Source organism: Anabas testudineus, chromosome 2 (assembly GCF_900324465.2).
Source record: "Anabas testudineus chromosome 2, fAnaTes1.2, whole genome shotgun sequence".
Taxonomy (NCBI): Eukaryota; Metazoa; Chordata; class Actinopteri; order Anabantiformes; family Anabantidae; genus Anabas; species Anabas testudineus.
Genome location: NC_046611.1, coordinates 18,812,126 through 18,834,821, shown reverse-complemented (window position 1 = coordinate 18,834,821; position 22,696 = coordinate 18,812,126). Strand labels below are relative to the sequence as shown.

Here is a 22,696-nt window from a genome sequence, read left to right as displayed (position 1 = left end):
CAGCCACTTCCACCAGGGGAGGTGGAACATAGGCTGCTAGTGAAGCAAAGGCAATGGGGGAAGAAAGGAAGGAGGAGGGGGAGGGGGAGAAAGTAATCATGGCAGGGTGTGAAGGCCCGTCGCACACCGCTGCCTGTCGGCGCTGGTGGCGGGGGCCAGCACGGTCGAGTGGAACTATAGCGAGGGAGGCAGAAACACAAACAAACCCCTCGGTGCTGCACAGGCTCGCAGGGAGGTGGGACGAGATTGACACTCGGACAGGAAGTGTTTGTTGTGAAATTCATCAGTTCTTAGCAGTTCGACATAAAGCGTTCTGCGAGTCCATCAGCTTGATGTGCACAGAGACATTTCAGCTTCTAATGCGAGTTGATCAAATATATTAAATCACTTTACCGGCTGATTCCTGTGTGTTTACTTCATTCTGCTTCAGCACCAAGTCGGCGTCGAGAGTCTGTGCATAGTTTTGGCATGTGAAGGATGCTGGCAGAGATATAACCTCGTATTATTTGCCTGAGATGAATAGAAAATATTACGACACCAGAGTGTGTTGTACCGCATGTGTTTGCATTTATTGTTCCATCCGAACCTCCATCACCTTGACAGATGACATGTCGTTCCTAAATAAACAGTGTTTGCATGCTAACTCACATTCAAAGCAGGATGCTTTGTGTCTCTAGTGGGTCGTAACGTCATGCATTTCTGCGCTGCTCATAAGCAGTGTATTTATAACAGGTAGAAGACTGTGTATAATATGCTATGATTGTAGAAGAACGTTCTCTTAGTTTATAAATAAAAGCTAAGATCACAACATATATGTTGTATTTAACCTTGTTGTACAATCATTTTATACATTTTTTTCCCCTGATACTGATTTACTGATTTTACAGCGGCAAGTAAAATCCATATCGACGAAGATAGACTAATATGCTAATTTGTGAACTAATTGAAAATGATGTTCATCTGAACAGCAGGCTGAACATTTCAGTCATGTTCTACCTCTGAGGTGCAGGTGCTCAGTCACAGCCATCATCAGGCAGTCAGACTAGTTTGTGGTGTCACTACAGCACCATGAGGCAGTTTACCACTGGAGATGTTGCCATAGACTTGAGAGTGACTGTTGAGGTTAATCTCAAACATTTGAACCAATATAGGTTTTGGAGGCTTATACAATACTAATATTTTCATGGGGACAGAAAAGTCTACAGAAGTCATTATTGTCAAATGTTCCTTATATTCTGTTCTTTATTTCTTAGAGAACCCATTTGTAAGTATTGCCTGAAGGCCCGTTTCCACTGCAGGAAATCCTTCCTAGAGAACTGGAATATGCATATCCATTGAGGGAACCACAGTTTAAATTTAGTTCCAGGGCCGTAGTTATGTTTCAGAAAGTCCCTGCCTGGGATGTAGTACTCTCAGCAATACGGCCTGTGGTGCTGAAAGTCGCTGATTGGTCAAATACCGCTTTGCTTACCTGGCATTTTTTTAAAAACCTGCTGAACACAGTGAATCCAACAGATCGCCGTGCTTTTAGTATGTCAGTACGTTCATTTGCATAAACTTCCCAGGGTTTTGGCCCTGATGTGTGCGTATTAGAGTTCCCTGGAAAGGTTTCTGGACTTTATTTCACTTCAGTTTATTTATATAGCGCCAAATCACAAAAAAGGTCATCTCAAGGCACTTTACAGTGTAAAGTTTGAGACCTTAGAAAATATAACTGTATGAATGACTATAGAGAAAAACTTGAATCAACAGGACTTTTCTTGTGGAAATGCACCTTAAATGTGACTTTTTGTTATTAATGCTACTAAAGAATAGATGAATTGAAGATACAGTACTGTATAATTTCTTTCCTTCTGCCTTCCTTCAGGTGTACCAGTATTCCTACACAGCCTTCTATATCATCTGCAGTCTGGAGACTCCGTAAGTAGGCAGCATGGCTGCTCTGTTCCATTTACCTCATTATCTTGTCCTGCAATATCACCTGACCTCACTGTTCGTGACTAATTGCGAATCATTAACCACCCGTTCTCAACGCCACGTCCCACAAAGCACTGACGACCTCAAACCTTCCACTGGTGACAGTGAAGACATAAGCACCAAGCGATCTGTGACCTCCAATGGTGGCCACAACATCTTCCCATTTAAATGCCCTGATGCACTCTTGTCCCCTTCAGATAACCTTGCGACAAGGTTATCTGTTATGTCACGTTTTCACAATTAGATGCAAAGCCAGCTGATTAGAGAAGAGCTCCCTCAGCCTGACCTGTTAAGATGTTCTCCGATGCACTGCAAAATGCTAATAATGAGAGTGCCTTGTCATTTGATTTGACTATGAGGCTTTTTGCAGAGTCACAGCTGCATAAAATGTCTGCAAAAAGGAACAGCCATTAGTGAAACATGACACCTTTGGACTGTTGTAAAGCTGCACTTTACCTTATAATCTTATTTTTAAAGAAAAAAATATATATGAAGGCAAAAAATAAGAGCAACAAGAATTGTAAATTAAAACAGGTTCATAAAGACAAACTAGATCCTTAAAAACTAAATCTAGAGGTGGGTGGTATTAAATGACATACGTACAGTAAGAGTGTTCATTATTGCATGATGTTACATTCTCACTTCTCTCTACATCCCAGTGTTTAATTAAAACAACAGTCTAACACACACTTTCAAGGCAGCAAGCTCACACTGCCAGAAACAGTAGCACCTGATGAAGTAAGCATTGAATAATTATTATTGATCAGTCCTGGGGTATACTGTATAAAGGTCATTTTGTGCTGATTGGTAGACGCCTCAGTTATTTTCCTATCAAAGTGCCTCTAAGCTGGGTCACAGTGTGACAGCATTGTCAGCAGCTCTGCTGCTCAAATCTATTTGCATGCTGCCACCCAGTGGTGGTGTGTCACAAAAACCCGCCTCGGCTGATGACCTCATTCATCCTCAGCTCCAGACAAAGACATAGAGGCAGTGGCACCTCTAATTCTGCAGACTGCACTGCACAGCACTTTCACCAATAAGGAGAGCTGGCACAGTTATAGTGCACTGATATTTATGGATACACTTAAACTTTTCGTACTCAGATGTGCTACAGTGGTACTCTTGCAGAGCTGGAGGCAGACAGCCACAGTGTGTGTGTGTGTCTGCATTTTTACCTGATAGCATTGTTTCCTCTGTCTGTTCACCCCAGGGAGACGTGGAACTTGAACCCTCCAGAAGTGCGAAATGCTCAGCTGCAGTACGCAGGCTGGGGACCCCAGGGTCAGCAACTGGTGAGAACTACAATTCCCATGAATCTACTGTCTGATTGGTCTGCTGACCTATAATATTTCAGGTTCAAACAACTAAAAGCAGTATATACTATTAACTATAAATGAATGCAAATTACTAAAACATATATATTGAAGGTTGTAGTACGTTTGGTCCATATGTGTGCCACATTTTGCCATTGTTTATTATGTTGATGATTAGTGGAATTCATAATTTTACAGTTATGTTTGGCCACAGGGGCTGTATATTAATGAATAAGTCAGTTTCAAGGTCCTACTTTTTGGGAATTTGGGGGAATGCTATTCCCTGATAAAGCTGATAAAGAAATGAAGCTTGAAGCTTACATTTTAAATCTGTATTTATATCCTTAGTCTCATGGAGGAAATGTTGTCACTAAGAGCTTTTTAGATAAGCCAGAAGAAGAAGAACATAAAGAAGCTTTTATCTTTCAGAGACATCCTATTATATATATTATATATTATTCCAGTCGCAACTATAGCATGAGTGTAATACTTTCAAAAGAGGGTACACAAACTATCTTGTCCATCGGGGTGTAAATCACTATAGTGATTTATCGTTTGAATTAAACACTGTTCTTTAAACCAAAAGGAACAATTTTTGCAACTCTTCCAAGATGAGTTATTTTCCGCCTCCGTCATCCCACAGTCAAACTTGTCGGAGCCTAAATGAGCTTCAGTCTGTTGGTTTGCAGAGCAGACAGACTGTAAGTGATTACATCCTGCAGCACAATGCTATTAATTACCTGTTATCTCATTAGTGGATTAATTAACACAGTCGCTAGATTGATATAGCCCCAAGTTTCCCACCATAAGTCACGAAGTGCTTGTACTTTCAGCAAGATAAGTTATGTTACTGTGAAACTGAGCAGCAGCTGGTTTCCCTGAAGGTTCAGATGTCCTCTGTTGACGGAGTAGAGGTCAAAGCGAGAAATATCCATCAGCATAAACAAGCCGACGCAGTCGTCACATTTACACATCCAATCCTGACACATCAGTCCACCTGTTATCTTGTTCTCAGAGGCCTTATGGGCTCGATTAAACATCTTTTACATTCCCGTGCACGCCCAATCGCATACACGACCACATTTCTACTGACAGGCCATGTGTTTTCAGAAAGGCCTGACATTTGTTGCAGTTTTTGTTTTTTTGTTTTTTTTTGTTGCGTAAAGTAAAAACTCAAGTGAAAGGCAGAGTTAGTTTTTTTCCCCACTCCCTGTAGGCGTCTAATCTAAACACTGACACCGGCTGACACACATTCATACATTCAAAGTTTGGACACTGGGCCCCCGGAGGGCCTAACCTTTGTATAATGTTGGCGAGAGAAAGAAAAAAATGTGTGTTTGTGTGTGAGAGTGACAGACAGACAAACAGACAAGGCCATTAAATCACTTACAGTGGGAAGAACTGCATTAGAACCTAACATGTCCTTAAGTCTCTTGTGTGGCTTAAGATCCAATAACCCTACAGGCTACACTTCCCATACTGCATCTTTCACTTAAGCCATTTCCACCTGTCCTTCCCCACATCTTTTAAACTCGGAGTTGCCGTTTTTGTCGTGCAGGCTTTGTGTCGAGCAAGACAAAGCCACGCTATTAGCTGTACTTAGGCAAACTGGTGCTTTCAGCTAAATGTTAGTGTCAGTATGCAAACAAGCTTTTGATGAAAATGTCTGCATGCTGGGGCGTCAGTGTTACCATGTCAGCTGTCTTTGTTTTGCAAGTATTCCATTGTGAATTACATGTTTGTGAATAACAATGAAGAATGATTTTTTTTTTTTAAGTACTGGTGTCGTTTTAGTTGCATCATTCTCACCAACTCGAGCACAAGCATTTGTGTAATCAGCTCCATATATTCCTGCTGCGGATAAGTGTGGATCCCAGCCATCGCTGGCAAAGTTTTACCTTACTTCAGAGAACGGGGCCAGGTCTTCTCTCTGTGCTGTGGCCTAGATTAGCTTCTATACAAGGACTCCATCTGCACCGAAGTGACACCAAACCACATGGGCCCTGCAGCCCGCGTCTCCTCAAGAGAAACGAATTATGGCACATTCAGTGTTATCTTTAAAGAGGCGCACAGGACTGTTGGAGAAACTTTTAGCTGGCTAGTTCCTCTACTGAAATTCTTGTTAAATGCTGCATCCCTGTTACACAGATATTATTCATTATCAATTGAATATTACAAAATGCTCTGTTGTTGTAGTGGCTCATTTGTCACATTATAGATTGTAGAAGAGGTGAAGAAGTAGAAAATCGCCATGCAGCAATTGTACACAGTTACATTATTGGATTTCCTGCTGTCCATTGTCCCACCATTTAGACTTCACAGAGTGAATATATTTTTGGAGACTCATTCACAAGCGTATAGCATGATACCAGCTTGAGGCCACAAAATTCCATAATCCTTGAGACACTGAGAAAGCCTTTATCTGTAATAGCCTGAGATTGATTTCAGCATTGCATTAAGGCTGTAACATTTTAAAATTCTAGCCCCAAGAGCTGCCCCACCCTTCCATTCTCACTGTGGGTGCTGATGATCTATTATTCTCTGTAATGAAAGAGTTGACCTTCAGTTATCTTGAAAGCCCTGCAGGCCCGTGGAGGAGAGTGTCAAAGTCAGAATCTGGTCCCAAGGTTTCCCGTCTTATCAGAAATTGAAAAGGCTTTTCTTTTTTTTCTTTCCTCTTTGTACTTTTGTCAAAAAACTTTGGTTTCCCTGTTATCGAATGGTGATATTGCAAAAGTGCGAGCTGATCTCCTGTATCTGACAGGTGAAAGAGCTCCGTGCTGGAATGATGTTTGCAGCGATACCACAATTTCTGCCTCACTCAGGTCTCCTATCTGTGATTTAAAGTGTTAGTAATCTGACTAAATAGCAGACTGTCGTCCTCTGCTCTCTGCATCCTTTAAATATACTAATAATAAAAGAATAATCATAGTAATGTACAGTAGCACAGCAAGGCTGTCATTCAGATCAACATCCATCCAGGTTTGAGTTTGAAGAAAATTAGTTTCACATTTTCCAAATCCCAATTTGGATTAAAGGCTATTTCCTGCTTCTTTGTACTTTTGTAGATCTTCATTTTTGAGAACAACATCTATTATCGCTCTACAGTGGAGAGTCGTTCTATTCGCCTGGTTTCCACTGGCAAGGAGGGTGTCATCTTCAACGGACTCAGTGACTGGCTATATGAAGGTAAGGCAGATAAAAATAACCACCTAATCACAAACAGATGAATGCACCAGTAGTATTATAAAGGCACCGTTTTGGCTTTTTGTGCCATGGCTTCACTCCAGATTATCCACAAGGTGAATGAATATGTAAGAGATATTGTCCATAAGGAGGAGCAGCATAAAATGGCCTCAGTGTAAATGTCTGAGTGTAAATAATAAGATAAAAAGGCAAACCTCATCTTGTCCTTCTCCCTGATTTATTCATTCTTGAGAGTTTTCACTGAAGTCAAGGTAGTATAAGAGAGTAAATTCCAGAAATTCAGAGACCTACTAAATTAACTTTCCGCCATTCTTCTCTAGAGTAAAATAGTAACTGCCATCGCTTCTACCTCCCATCAATGCCAGAATCCCTTTGGACTTGTGTTGTGGAGGTAAGCGCATTTAGGTTCAAAGTTCAGTCTAATTGAACATTGGCTGTGCAACCTGGCAGAAAATGAGCACTTCTTGCTGCCCAAGAGAACACAGCTGCTGTCTTTATGGGAAGTAATGGTCCTTCTCTGTGCGGCGTCATAATTGCAGTTTTGGTTTAAAGCCATGCGCTTGTGCTTTTGTATTTGAATTGAAACCACGGCCAAGGTCAAAAATGAACTTTATACCCTAAAGGTCTCTGTTAGTTTTATTGAAATAACTCAAAATCATAAATTCCCCACCAGGGGCATTTGTGATAAGTACAGCATGTATTCATTTTCTATTCTAGTTTTTAGAAGGTGGAAATGTTGTCTACAGTTTTGTGTCAATTGTACAAACTCAGACCTGGGATGAGGATATGTGGTTTGGTCCCATACTCCAGAATTAACATGAATGTGTCATTGTTTTTTAACTGCTGTTCGCAAGGTAAGAAATTATGTGTAAACCCCATATTTCATTTATTGTGAGCACACTAGTGCGACTCGTGTTTCTAACGAGTCGACTATTGTCAGTAAAATGCCGTCAACCAACACTGAGGATATCTTCTCCTTCTAATCCATTTCTGTAATTCAAATGCACTGCGGGGAACACATTTACTAGTGAGTAATGACATGAGACGCTATGAATCCCACGTCTGCACCCACTTTAGCATTGTTGATGTGTGTAGCACTTGATTCCATGCAGGTAAATTAAAAATGTGAAGTCAGTCAATTTGCCTCTGCTTTACACAGCCTTGAAACTAAATGAATGTTCTACATCGTTTGCATTAATTCAGCCGAGGCGTGTGTTGTACACACTCGGATACAGATGTCACGGTGCTCTCGAAGCGTCAGTGCCGCCGATCAAAGCTCACCTGTGTGCTTTGCAAGAGGAAATTTAAAAAAAAGAAGGGGGTTGGGGGGGTTGTGTTAGCATTCAGCAAATGAATTTATATCTGCTATGCTGGGTGTTGTCTCTGCTCCAAAGGAACAGTGTTTTAATAACAGTCCAAGAGGGAGATGGGTAGCACCAGGCTCATGGATAAAAAAGATGGAGGAGGGATGGAGAGAGTCTTTGATATACAACAAGCTGTTAATCCTGGAGTTACGGTATAAAACAATGCATATCTCTTTGATACTGTGAATGGCGCCAACCCAGGAAGCCTTCGAGGATTTAGAAGTGCTGGGTTATCTGAGGTCAGTCTTGTACCAGGACAAGAGCTGTGTGGTTGCTTCCTCTGCAGGACTCCTCTGTTTATATTTAATATCATTAACCCATAACGCTTCTTATCTCCGCATTAGCCAGCCTGACATTTGAAACCACATCCACCCTTCAAAAGCAATATCCATTCTCGGCCATTTAAACATTAATCAGCACGATATTATAGTGTCTGACCCCCTGACTCATATTTATGGGCTGCTGAAGGCCTGATAATTTACACTCATCATTTATTGAGCAGATAAGTCTTTCACTGCGAGATAAAAAACAGAATTCGTCTCATAATGTTGGGATAAAAGTGAATCAACAGCAGAATTGTGTTTTGTTTACCGTGACTAGTAAATAGATGGAGTCATGTTATGAAATAATTCACTCCTCTTTTATTGTGATAAAACTGTCTAAAGATAACTCGCAGTACAATATTTTGTGCTGCTGTTCATTAACATTTAGTCATTTGGCAGATGCTTTTATCCAAAGTGACTTACAAGGTGATGTACAAGGCAAAGGCAGGGTAAGCGTAAGAAGGTCTTGCCTGAGGTGATGCTACCACTACATTATCCAGCCACTACTATTCACAGTATCTCAAAGCTTGTTATCTTTAAATTCCTTTTACATTATGCTAATTCACAAAAAGTTGGCTTTATTTGAAAATATGATCACAAACATCATCTAAATATAAAGTTACTGTATATCTCATCTATGTATGGGTAGTTTTGGCTAAAGCACTGAAACTAGTGTGATTATTAGTTATCATGGTTTTCTGGTGTGCTACTATATGACTAGCTAGATTTAGTTGGTTTTTTTGACTGAAGAGGCACCTACCTGCAGATAAACATCATAAACTGCAGACAGGATAGTTGACCTTTAACCTCCATTTTATGAGATTTGTCTTTTTATGATATTTCTGGGTTTTATCACATTGACTTGTGGCTTTCCCTAACCCTAACCACTCAACCTTAGTGCCTAACCTTAACCATCTTCATTTTACCTCTCTAAAAAACACCCCCTCTTTTTGTGGTCAGGCTCAAAAATTAAGTACTCAAAATAAAAAGGTTATAGTTCCCAAACGTTTGGGATTTAACTCATGATCGTTGTCTCAGTTGAAGGGAATCTCTTCTAACCCAAAAGCCAGAATGGGTGTAAGTGATTTTGAACCAAAGTCATGTTTTCCATCACATTCATATTGATAATCAGAAATGTTTTCACCCTAAAAAGCTTATTTTACTATTACTGATGGCTTAATAGCCATGCAGAAACACTGTATGGCCAAAGGTTTGCGCTAACCTCTCATTTTCCATTGAGGAAAAAGAATAAAGACCACAGCACACAATTTTATTTCATACAATCTCTAAATCAGACTTTTCCACATCAGCGTGTGGCCTCACTAATGCTCTTGTGGCTGCATGAGAGTAAATCCCTGCACCCAGGTTCCACAATCTGGGAACTAGCAAAGTGGAGGCTGTTGCAGCAGATTAATGGACATGGTTTTGGAATGAGAGGTTCAATAAGAAGAACACATTTGGGTGTAATATTTGGGCGTCCTGATATATATAGATTTTATTTTAATGCAGCACAAGCAGCTGATGATCACTAAAGGTCATTTTAATTCCAATTACTGAGAAATCCCTTTTGGAAAGATGCATTTATAAGCCTCTAAATAGACTTGGCACTGGCCCAGTTGTGATGCTAGGGGACCTTAGAAACAGAGCCAGGTTTTGCACTGTTTACATTTATAAGTGAGACTGCAAGGCAGAATATTTTCAATGCTAATGAAATTAATCTATCGACTGAGTCAGGTTCAGCTCTGGCCAAGGTCAAACTGAGGCTGAGACTGCCGCTAAGGAAAAATGAGGTCTTAAGCTCTGCCTGTCGCTGCGCGGCAGATTTGATGCTGAGGGGGTGAAAGGTTGGCAAATAATCTCCCAGGCTTGAATATCCTCTGGCTGCTGTCTTAATCTGTGATTGTGAGTGTGTGTTTGCATGCATGAGAGACAGAAAGAGGCAGAAGAGAGAAAATGGGAAAAAATAAATAAATAAAAAATAAGAGCTAAATTAAAAAAGAGGAGATGCAGCCAAGAGCCCCGTCGTCTGTGTGTAATAGTCCAAAACGCCTCAGGAGAGTTTCAAGTGTTCTGTCATCTGTCGGCTGTCTGATTATTGAGGCTGTACTGATACTGACACATCCTGCAGTGTGACGCAGCCCGAGGAAACAGCTGCTTATTGGGCTCTGGTGTGCAGAGATAAAAACCCAGCGTTGCTTTGATTTGAGTCATGTTTGCCCCATAGATGTTTGGCTAGATGACTGTTTGCAACGAGAGGCTTGTTCGTGGGGTTGTTTCTGTTTATCGCTACGTTCGTGTCAGAGCCTATAGGGCATGGAGTAACCACATAATCAACACTAGTGAGCAGGGAAAGGGAAAGACTAATAAAGGGAACAAACGTGTTGGTTTTAGCCGGATGTGAAGACGGGCTGAACCTGATATCAGACACTGTTAGAAAAATGTAGAACTTTTCCGAGCAGCATTACTTGTAGTTCGATTTGAAGTGACTGGCACACGTGAAATATCTTTTATCACTTCTATACAGTGTTGTGGGAAGTCTATTTGTGATTACAGATATGATTGCAACTCCACATTGCCTGTTGATATATTGTAACAGGGATTCAATTTGCTGGACAGTAGAAAACGACTTGTTTTGGGCTCATGGCAGATAGAGGAGAATAAAAGAGGAAAGTTGGCAGGTCTGCTTTGCCTTTCCACAGTTTTTTTCCCTCTGCTATTTGTGTTAGTTGTTGTTTATGGTGTTGTGGTGCACTTCTTATGCTAATTCCTGGAATGAAATAATACAAAAAATAGACGTATTTTCTGCAGTTCAACTCATAGACGGTCCCACAAGCACCCGCCACCCCTCCACTGCAAGTTCCTTGAACTTGATTTAGTACTACCTCTGAACCGCTGGGGAAAAGTTCAGTTATGGGTCAGTAAGAAGCGGAAAGTGTCACCTGCAAAATTTACATTCTATCAATCACATTAAGATGCAGAATATACAGCGTCTGGCAAGAAGCGCAGTGTTAAAGAGTACAACAGTAGTTTAATATATTCATAGCACTTCCATAAATTAAGTAGGGTGACACAAAGCAGAAGTAACGAAAAGAGCAGCAGAGGTAGAGAAATCCTGACTTATCGTTTCTAGTATAAGTGAAGCTGCAAAAATACTGGTTCCACGTTTCACGGAAGGAATTTAAGATTGTGCCTCTTGTCATTTGAGGTGACCTTTTCTTTTAAATCCTACACACCTGTGTGTAACTCAGGCTTTCTCTTTAAAGAAATGAGAAAACCTCATTTCATCAGCATGTCTTCATGATGAGTAGGACCCCTAATGAGTCGTAAACTAATCTTTAAGTTCAACATGTGGAGCGCCCCATTAAGGCTGCGGTACCATTTCAGGACAAATATCCACATGCTAGCTAAATCCTCTCGAGTTTTCTTGCACTTATCTATTTTGAGTTGCAAAAACAAACTCGTTTTAACAGCGTTTTTCTCCCTGCGTCATCTGAGGATGTTTTCTTTGGGCTGAACCGCAAACTGTGGGAGATGCTGTGAAGATGCTCAGTGAAATCTCGCCTCACTTAGTCGTGTGCTTCTCTGCCTCACGCATAATTATCACTTGCAATGTCACTGTCACCTCAGCCTGCACATTACGGTATTTATAGTAACAGCTTGTTTTGGTGTTGTTGGCTGGAGAGCTAGTCTGTCGCGTCATCAAACCTTTTTTTTTTTTTTTTTTTTGCAAGCCAGGAGGAGTGTGTCTCTGCTGTAAATAAGAACACAAGCAGACAGAAGTTAAGGTCCAAAAACATATAAATAGTTCTTTGATCTGCAGGAACAAAAGCTGCATTTCTTTCCCTACTACACTGCTGCACTACTTCATGGTTTTAGCATGTGACACTACTGCCCTCTGTTGGAAGGATGTTGTCCTTTTTTTTTTTCTAAAGGAGAAATCATGTTGATCGTTTTGTCTATACAAATTCTCGGTGCTGCAGTGCATGACTAACATCTCCACAGGTGCAGCTTTTGCAGTCAAATAACTAGAAATCACCTGTGGTCACATAGGATGCTCGAATTTCTTTTCCCACGGTAGTTCAAAAACTGCCCGGATCTGTCATCTTGCACTCATTATTTTCCACTGACCACTTGACTCATGGTATCTCATGAATGAATAATATCCCCTCTTCGGTGAATAATGTAGTCCGCGCAGCGGGATGGAGAACGCGGTGAGAAGAGATGAGCCTCTGACAGCTCACCTTGGTAATCATCACAATGAGGCAGCTGGAAAAAAAAAAAAAAAAAACAGACACAGTGTCATTACTGAGGAGGAAGAAATATGCTCAAAAGCTCATCAGAAATGATTCAGCTACACGCCCTTCTCCTTTCACTACCGCTTCTCACGCTCTTTTGTTGTCATGAACACATCAGGATGCTCCTGGAAACTTTTTCCATGACTAACCAAGGTGACTGGGCGTCCCCAGCCAAGCGCATCCGACAGTCCCGCCGTTTCCACTCTGCACTGAAAGCTTTTTAAGCATCCGCTGGCGAAGTCGGCAGACAGCCGCGGAACCGGCCATGCAGGAAATCATTTTTATACTTTTTTTTTTGCCATCATTTGCAAACGCAGCGTAATGCTTTGCCGCGGTACTCTGTTCATTACAGATTTAATCATTCCCCACTGAGCTCTGCCAGCAGGGTGCAGGTGGACACTTCAGGCGAGCCAGGAGAGCAAAGACTAACTGGACTAAATGCTACCATTAACCCTGTTTCTTCACATGTCACTGAGAATAGAAATGTCTGGTGTTTTAATTAGTAGTGTCCGGCAGCGGAAGGGGCGCAGCCATGGCAGCTACTTTCCCTCAAAGTCACTGGAGAACAAATGTACAGAGTGTGTTTGTCAAATGACGCAGCATATCAAGTCACTCCACCAAGCATGCACAGTTAATGGAAATGCTAATTGCTAGTTGAAGTCTGTTAATTCCCCAAAGCCAGCACCCAGTTCCACAGATAAACAATATTAATGAAATTTTAATTGCAAAAGTTGATGTAAAAGCAGATTAGATAAATGTAGCTCGTGGCAGGCTGTAAGAATGCATCGGACTGACACCGCCCCAGACTTAATAATGAAGCAGGATTGTCACGTCTGCTTTGTGTTGTGAAAAAAAAAAAAAAACCTCTCAGCAAGCTGTTATTTGCATAATTTCTGAACAAGTCACTGTGTTTGTGTGTAACAGCTGAGATGACGAGCCTTGTCTTCTCCCTAATTATTTCCTCTTTGAACATTGTGTGTGTGTGTGTGTGTGTGTGTGTGTGTGTGTGTGTGTGTGTGTGTGTGTGTGAGTGAGTGTTATTGCTATATAATTTTATACACACACCTGCACACAGAGAAGGCCTCAAGGGAACCCTTTGCAGTGGGTCATAAGTCTGGTACGAGCTGAAGCTAGTAGCTTGCTGAAAGTGGAACACTCACTCTCTCACACACACACACACACACACACACACGGAGGTAACAACAACCTGAAAACAAAAAGTTATCTGGTGAAGTACACTGTGTAGTTGCACTGTACATAGTGAGAAATTGCTGTTTGACTCATTTTCTAGGAAATCTAATTCTATTTTGGTCGATAGGCCGTACGGAGATTAAAAGCTGCTGTGATTTATGATCTCAACATTTGGGCCTCTTTGTTTTTTTGGTTTTGTGTGTGTAGGTTTGAGAGTGAGAGAGAGAGAGAGTTGAAATATAGCAAACAGGTCAGGTAAGAGTTAGTAAAGTGAACTGCTGACAGTGCAGAGAGGATAACCTTTTCATTTTCTGCCATTTTGACCTAATTCTTTGAGGGTGTTTTATCCTTTTTTGGGGGGCATTTGTGTTACTGTTGATTTGGAAAAATGGATCATAGTGAAAAACTGCAATTTAATGGGTGAACGGGGGTGAAATGGAAAAACATATGTATACATTTAAAAAGCCATTTCTCCCAGAACATCTGTTAGCCATCTAATGAACTTGCGTTTCTGCTGTTTGGGTTTTTTTTTTATTCGCTGTCATCTTGATTACTGGACATTCTGCTCTGACTCTTCCAGAGGAGATCTTCCACTCCCACATTGCGCATTGGTGGTCTCCAGACGGTGCCAGGTTAGCCTACGCCACCATCAACGACACCCTGGTGCCCAGGATGGAGCTGCCAATGTTCACAGGCACGCCCTACCCCATGGGGAAAGAGTATCACTACCCTAAGGTGCAACAACACTTGAATAGCTAGATTTGATTGTTTTCTCTGGAGTCAATAGGTAATCTAATGTAAAGATTGACAGACTGTGTTTTCTTGTGTCTTGTTCAGGCCGGTGAGGAGAATCCAGTCATCACGCTTTATGTTGTGAACCTTAACGGGCCTCTTCACACCATCGAGATGAGGAGACCTGACGATCCCAGGATAAGGTGAGACATGGAAACCCGTCTCTCCGCTCAGTTGCACCATGCACATTATACACATCCTGTGTTTATGCCAAAGATTCACATATTTAGTTCATAATCATAGATACGTCCATGTGTCCTGTAGCATCTGCATATATTGATTTGAACATTATGTCTCATAATGTCATTTAAATTCGATTCAGACTGTAACTGTATGATTCTGAATTTTATTTTTCTCCAGTGATACATTCTACTTAATGCGGTCCCATGTTTAGTGCCATTAGCTTTAATGCTCCTGTTTGCTGTGTTCACATTTATACCCAGTTTTTCCAGCTCTTTCGCTGTGCCTCATTATACTGTGTGCTCCTCTAATATCTCAATTTTCCCACTAGAGATCATTAATGTTTCATCCCTTTTTAAAATTCTATCATGATCTGCAGTTAGTGACCAGAAATATTTTGGCACTATGTTTTTTGTGTGAGCGATCCTCCACCCGCTGACGACGCTGATGCGCAAACCTGGAAGTGTAAGCAAAGTTAATCGTTCCTAAATAATCTCTCGGTTTGTTAGTGAATACTATGTGACCATGGTGAAATGGGCCACGACCACCAAGCTGGCCATCAACTGGCTTAACAGAGCCCAGAACATCTCAGTGCTGACGCTGTGCGAAGCCACTACAGGGGTCTGCACTAAGGTACGCCTTAAATCCACGGTGTATGTTTTTATAATGCATGGTGCACAGCGTGCTCGATACATCAACGGCTGTTCTTATGGTGTCTGTTTTATTATTTCTGTTAGAAACATGAAGATGAAAGTGAAGGATGGCTGCACAGACAGGTGAGAACATCGACACACACTGAAGTTATACTCTATCCAGTGTTTTCGGACTTGCTGATAAAGATTTGGCTCAAATAATGAGACTGACTTCTATGCTGTTTATTAGTTATTTATTAAATGTGCTATTACTTGTATCTTGTCAGTGATTCATAAAGACTACTTGGTGTTGAGCAGAAATTAGATTAAACACTAACATTTTAAATAATTAGTGCTGTATGTATTTTTTAGTTTCTTTTAAAACTTTGTAACACTCTATATAATGATCAGCATTATTATTATTGCAGCTAATGAAAATTATCAACTTGTTTATAAAGGCATTTTTTTACTTTAAATCAGTTAAATCAGTGACTTTATCATTTTCTCTGGGTTTTCAGAATGAGAAACCGCTGTTCTCCAAAGATGGTCTGAAGCTTTTCTTCACCCGGGCCATTCCTCAAGGAGGCAGGGGGAAGTTCTTCCACATCTCCATGTCCATTTCCCAGGTATGATCACGAACATGTGATACGAAGATGATATGGTTAAGACTAAATAGCGAAACACATAAAGAGGGTTGGTTTTATCCTCATTTTAAATCATCTAAATATATACTCTTGTCTGCTTTTCTACACCCTAAAGCCCAACACCAGTACAGACACACTGCAGTCCATCACCTCTGGAGACTGGGATGTCACCCAAGTCCTGGCCTACAATGAGGAGAGCCAGCTGATGTGAGAACTCTCAAACCGCCACCACCTCCACTCACAGTTGTTTTGTCAATCCTGTCTCCTCTCTATAACCTTAACAAGAGAAATATTGAGGAGACATAAATATACTAGCATGAGCAATACATGCAGCTTGAACACTAAAGAATATCTGAAAGCATCTTTAAGGCTTTATTGTAAATCGTGTTTGATGTGATTTTGGTCATTTAGAAATGTACAAAGCTTGTTTCCGTGATAAGTAAACTCACTTGCATTAGACACCCCCCACGTTCAAATGCGGCGTTTTTCTCAGCCTCTCTCCGAGGTGCTGAAGCTCTGCAGTTGAATGTTTCAGCACCGTGGACGGAGCACAGTGAAGGAGATTAATTGTTGCTGTCCAGCAGGAAAGTGATCCTGTTCGTCAAACCTTATACTAATTATGATCTATGAGTAGCACTGATGCGAAGGCAACCGCGCTTATTTTTCTAATGCGCTGAGCCTCGCGTCCCTCCATTAGCTCAAACGCTTCCACACAATAAACTTCTGCGAATGTGCTCAGTGTAAAAAACGCCCCGTGTCTCTGTGGCACCCATGTGGGGTGTGACTCATCCCCCATTTGCTTCCAGATAATTTCATTCCCCCCACTCCTGGCCACAGCGCAACTTTGATATGACCAACATGACCTCACATGTGTGCACACGCCTGCGTTCCCCGCACGCGAACATACAGTTGCTCTTTTGTTCCCAGTGTCTCTCACCTAAAGGTGCAATGCTATGGCCTCCTTCTGTAATAAAAAGATTCACCCGCTCTTGTTGATTTATGAAACATCTATTCTAGTGAGTGTATATTCCAGGTGGTTTCCTTTCACTCTGAGTGCTCAACGCAGCTCTTCTTCTTTTTGTTACTGTAGATACTTCTTGAGCACTGAAGATGGTCCTAAGCGAAGGCATTTATACAGGTAATGGAGTTTGCAGCAGCTGATCTCAGCCCCTTCACCCAGACATCAATGTGATTATGAATCTTACATGTCTTCCTCTTCGTTTCCGTAGTGCCGACGCCTTCGGTTCATTCAATCGCCGATGTCTGACGTGCGCCTTGTCCAACAGCTGTGGCTACATCAGCGGTTCCTTCAGCCGCAACATGAGCTACTTCCTGCTCAAGTGCCAAGGTAATTAACACAAGTTTGACTCATGTCACCACATATTTTATGGATAAATTGTAATTGAATGTAGAATTTAGTCCATGTGGAGGTATTTCTAATCTGTAGTAATACAACATACATTATAATCCTGTTATATTTATGCACAATATTAATCTTAAAGAACAAATAAATACAAAGTTGGTGTAATATACCTCAAAGTGAGGAAGCATTTAAGTAAATGTACTATGACTGTGGTTTGATTCCTGATTCCTAACGCCTGTCCACAAAAACTTCCCTAAGCGGTCAATAGAGTATCAGTTACTGTTAATAATAATTCATAAATTTATTTAGTTAGTTATTGTATAGTTGCTACATTTTATGTCAAGTCCACCAAACACAGCCCAGGGTTCCTGTTCTGTGTTACCAATCTGCTAAGTGCATCAATCACTGTATTTTATTGTCCATTTTAGGGCTTAGCTAGAAGGCCTCAGCCTCTGTTTGTGACCTGGTTAAGGACAAACTATTCCAGCTATTGCATTACATAAATCAGTTATGCAAAGACCTGTCTCTTTATGCGACAGACAAAGAGGATGTTTCTCTCTGGCTTTCCTTTTTTTTTTATTCCCCATTATGTGCAGTAACTGGAGGAGACTTTGACTCCACGGTGCATTTGATGATGAATTCAGACTTTAATCCTGCCTAACAGGAAGTAAAATCTTAGCACCTGCATGTCACAACAATAACATGAAAAAAAAAACCTGAATTCCCATTTGCAGGTGTTCTCTAAATAAAAATCACCGGTTGAACAGCATGAAAAAAAAAAATGAAACTACATATCTGTTCATGTCTCGTTATCCAACTCAGTTTTATTTGAAACTCTGATTTCTCTATCCAGGCCCAGACATCCCATTTGTAGCAGTTTACAAGACACAGAGAGATGCAGAAAGTGAAACGCAAGACAGAGAAAGTGAGTACACGTTTTGATTTGATAATTTTATTATTATGTTAAAGACACTACATGTGACCTTGAAGCTATTAACATAATAGCTACATCAAAAGTGACCTTGTCAAAAGTGCACAGACGTGCTCTAGCACAGAATGACCACCTGTGCACTCAGTCATTGTCTGTCCACAAGCCAAGTCCAGCATGATGGCAGTAATCACATTACCCCTCACTATGGTCATCCTCATTAAATTATATCCTGCCCAGCAACAATATCTGCATGCTGTAATTTGATTGCTACAGTGTGTGTCACTCAGTGTCTCTGTGAGGTTCCTGCCCTGACTATGTTAAAAACAAGTCTGTAATGCTGCAATGATTGTTTTTTTTTTTATGTATTTAGCTTTTAAGTGTTTTGTAAGTGCGTTAATGTAAATGTTGTTTTTCTATTGTATGTTAACAAACTTCTCTAGGATTATATTGATATTAACATGACAAAAATGACACATATAACAGTGGTAGAGTCACTGTGACATTAGAGTTAGGGTATGCATCCTCACAGAAATACACTTGCTGTGTGATGCCCCAGTGAGTAATTCAGCCAGAGCTCTGCTTCTTTTAGTAGGTAGGTAGGTTAACAGAAGTTTTCCTCCCGGCACCTTGACAGGTTTTATCTGAGTTTGTCACACTGGACAGACCTGGCAGCTCTTTGTTGATTTCCCTCCCGGGTGCTGCCTTTTCACAGTTTAAAGACCAATCTTAAGTACAGTGTTTGCTGGCTCCCCTTTGACTTCAGCAGTCAATGAAACCAACTGAGATAAGTTAGTGTTGCACCAACCCAGCTGTAGCTGTTGAAGAAGCTCAGCTTGGCGTCTTTGTAGGACAACCTGTCAAGGAATAAAGTTGGGCATAGGAGAATCCAGGTCACAGTCTCAGCTGCAGGCATGCCTGTTTTTATCTGGTTTGTGTTGTGTTCACAGTGTGGGAGGTTGTGATATTGTGTGGAGCTGTTTTCTTTAGTGTATTTTAGCTGCACATTCCTATACCAATTTATTAAAAACAAATAATTTACATTATGAAACAGCCTGATTAATACTATAGTTGTTAGTTACACATAATGATCACACATCCACTTCAACCTTTGTCTCATCGATGAATCATGTGGTGTCTGCAGGTATCGCTGAAGTATATAAACTGGAGAGCAATGAGAACCTGAGGCTGATGGTGGACTCCATGCAGATGCCCACAGTGGAGTACAAGGAGATAAACATGGAGGACTACAGTAAGTATACAATACAACAGAAAGCACATTCAAACTGAACATGCTTTGGTGGATGGTACATTATGGGTTAGATGTCTAACTCAGTGTGTTTAATGTTTTTGTTTTACAGCCTTATCACTGCAGATCCTCAAACCCGCCGGCTTTGTGGACACATCCACCTACCCGCTGCTTCTGCTTGTGTACGTATGAACACCTTTTCGCACACACAGATACACACAGAGTAAACGCTTGTGTCCACTAGCAGAGCTGGCTCACGTCCCCATTTCTCTCAAGGGTTACATGAGGACCTGGCTGTTCTTATCAATGGAGAGTCTTCTGTTTCTAATCAGACACATTCATCTAAAACAAAGAAGTGCTGCTTTGACCTTCACACTGGATAATAATTGCAGTGTGAACGGGGGAAACTCATCCTTCTCATTCGTTCATTAGCATTCCTTCCCTCGGGCCTCAGATTGCCTTGTACTCTGCAGCTCAAACCCGGGCTTTTCAGCTGTACATTTCCAAAACCATAAATCCCTGTGTATTGACTTTTTCCATCCTTCAAAAGTGATCATGACTTCTTATCTATAAACATCACGCCAGAACTTTGGAATAAAGTAAAAAAAATCCATTACATGCGGCACAGTGTAGCTTATTGCCAGCTCATTGATACTACCAGGGAATTTCATAGCATCATGCACCCACAGGATTGCAGACAGAGACAAGCTCACCATTTATGATCTATTTATTTTTACAGTAAGGATAAAGCATGGCACTTAGCAGCCTTGATTGTACAGTGACCACACTATTATGGTCGTTCACATGCAGCGATGGGACACCTGGTGGCCAGATGGTGTCAGAGCAGTTTCACATGGACTGGGCCACGGTGCTGGTGAGCAGCTTCGGTGCCGTCGTGGTGCGCTGCGACGGACGAGGCAGCGGCTTCCAGGGCACAAACCTGCTGCACTGGATCCAGAAGAAACTGGGCGTGTTCGAGGAACAGGATCAAAAGGATGCACTCAAGTATGTGGAGGAGGAAACGTGCAATAAATATCAACTGAGTCCCAGGATGTGCTGTTTGCTTCTGTAGAGTTTGAGACAATTTGAGCTAAAAATATCTGTTATGGGAGATGCTTTTCCAACACCTGTGCCCATCTAGTTACATCTTTAAAGAGTGCAGGTGATGCAGTGTATGCCAAAGTTACAATACAGAAATGATCTCCCTAACCACAAGCTCTCTTCATATTTTTCAGTTTTATTTTGAAAGAGCCTTATGTTGACAAAGCAAGAGTTGGGGCTTTTGGAAAGGTAAGATTAGCCTCTGCTGTAAGAATCATATCAACATCCAGGTTGGACTATTATAATTTATTACATCCACTGTAGCAGCTGCACATCAGCCTAATTCTAGGTGATAACACACATTTGTTTGTCGTTTGTATCTCAGGTGTATGGCGGCTATGTGACCAGCCTGTTGGTCAGCGGGGAGGATTCTCCTGTAAAATGTGGCGCTGTCCTGTCACCCATTACAGACTTTGAGTTATATGGTAGGTTGTGTGGCGGAGTTGTGCCAAAAAATCCCAATAGTTTCTGCTCTGTGTAGTCAGGAAATATAGCATCTCAGCATCCTCATTCAGTATCCAGTGCTGTCACAAACCATTCAAAAGGAAAGGAGAGATGGCCGGTCTAGCCCTTTCGCCCCTGCAGCTAAGAGTTATTTTAGTGACTGGTGTATTCTGTATACTGTGTGTACGCTGTGTGAGAAAGGGGGGAGGAAAAAAAAAAAAAAAAACACCAGCTTGTTCAGCTCGACAGTGTGATGGTGCAGATATGATGAACGAAGAACACGATCGTAACGGTGCCAGGCATTGTTATCTACATCTGCCTGGCCGCAGCCACCAAAGGAATAAAAATGTGTGAAATGCAGAATTGTGTATCAGCAGAGTGGCAGCAAGCGAGGGTGGGGAAACGGGAGACGGGGGCTCCTGTAGCTGTAGGCGCCCCGAGTCAAGAAACTGCAAATTAAGGAGGAGCTGGGCGTCGCAATGTGAATGATTTCCCATCTATTTGATTTCCTGTTGCTTTGCCAGAGGGGGTGAGAGACATGTCATGACATTCTATAAGTTTGGAATTGCAAATGAAGCCGGTCCACACTTGCTTGGAGATTAAAGAATATATAGAAGGGTGAATACATTTGAATATGGTAAAGGAAAAACTGTGGAAACTATGTTCTTCTGCCTTTAAAATGGTCAAAGAACAAGAGAAATTATGTGTCAATCTTGTTACTAATGTTAATTTAATTTTGTTGTCAAAGTGATTATTAATTGCAACTTTTTCTCCTGCAGCGTCAGCATTTTCAGAGAGGTATCTCGGGCTTCCTAAACCTGATCCCAGGGCATACACAGTAAGATATGATTGAACTTTTTTATTTATGTTTGTGATCATTTCTGTATTAATTAGAGCTCATTTGTTCTTGTCTGTCTTATAACTCTTCAGATGGCTAATTTAGCACACAGAGCATCTCAGTTCATGGATAAGAAGTTTCTTATTATACATCCAACAGCTGATGGTAAGTCAAGGATCATTGAAACATACCGGACCGTAAGGGAATGCACAAATCAGACGTTCTGGCATCTGTGTCGCACTCTCTTTTCAGAAAAAGTACATTTCCAACACACAGCAAAGTTCATCGCCCAGCTCATAAATGAAAAGGCCAACTACACCTTACAGGTATGCCGTTCCACTTTCATGCTCATAGAACTTTAGCAGCGGCAGATTCATTTCCTCTGCTTGTCTCTTTTTTTTTTTCTGGTTCAGTTGTTCTCCAACCTTTGGGAGCTTTGTGATCTCAGCGGGGATCCCAGAGCACGCTGAGGATTAGCCTTTCACAATGCCTTCATTCCACATAATGAGATTATGAGACCTTCTTGGCCGTCCTGCATTAACACCACGACTAATCCAATTAAAATACAATGTACTGCAGCTGAACGGCCACTGAAGCTTATTAGAGGCCCATACAGGTTAACACACTTGCACACGTTAACCTTGTTAACCTGGTAACCATTGTAGTTTGTAGGTCGTTTTGTGTAAACATGAACACGAATTTCTACATTTCTGTGAAACTTCCGATTCAGAATATTAATTTGAATTAAGTTTTAAAAGAAATACATATAACTAAAAAGATAAATACAGGTAGTTGATCAAATTTCTCTTTGTGTATAATTCAATTATTATTTTAATTGTCAATCAAAGATTTTGG

The 22,696-nt window shown here is 41.2% G+C and overlaps 1 protein-coding gene across 3 annotated transcripts in view; it reads left to right on the top strand.

The window, feature by feature from the left end:
- LOC113164301 (dipeptidyl aminopeptidase-like protein 6) overlaps positions 1-22,696 on the top strand; it is a 163,892-nt gene that overhangs the window by 138,759 nt on the left and 2,437 nt on the right. For all 3 annotated transcript variants that reach the window (XM_026363540.1, XM_026363542.1, XM_026363541.1), the window contains 20 exons: positions 1,868-1,920; positions 3,188-3,269; positions 6,359-6,479; positions 14,251-14,405; positions 14,508-14,605; positions 15,152-15,275; positions 15,380-15,418; positions 15,793-15,900; positions 16,034-16,125; positions 17,009-17,056; positions 17,148-17,266; positions 18,135-18,206; positions 19,354-19,461; positions 19,571-19,640; positions 20,269-20,463; positions 20,694-20,748; positions 20,885-20,984; positions 21,783-21,841; positions 21,934-22,006; positions 22,094-22,167. In XM_026363540.1, the coding sequence (XP_026219325.1) occupies positions 1,868-1,920; positions 3,188-3,269; positions 6,359-6,479; positions 14,251-14,405; positions 14,508-14,605; positions 15,152-15,275; positions 15,380-15,418; positions 15,793-15,900; positions 16,034-16,125; positions 17,009-17,056; positions 17,148-17,266; positions 18,135-18,206; positions 19,354-19,461; positions 19,571-19,640; positions 20,269-20,463; positions 20,694-20,748; positions 20,885-20,984; positions 21,783-21,841; positions 21,934-22,006; positions 22,094-22,167 (1,845 nt within the window). The remainder of the gene's footprint in view (positions 1-1,867; positions 1,921-3,187; positions 3,270-6,358; positions 6,480-14,250; positions 14,406-14,507; positions 14,606-15,151; positions 15,276-15,379; positions 15,419-15,792; positions 15,901-16,033; positions 16,126-17,008; positions 17,057-17,147; positions 17,267-18,134; positions 18,207-19,353; positions 19,462-19,570; positions 19,641-20,268; positions 20,464-20,693; positions 20,749-20,884; positions 20,985-21,782; positions 21,842-21,933; positions 22,007-22,093; positions 22,168-22,696) is intronic.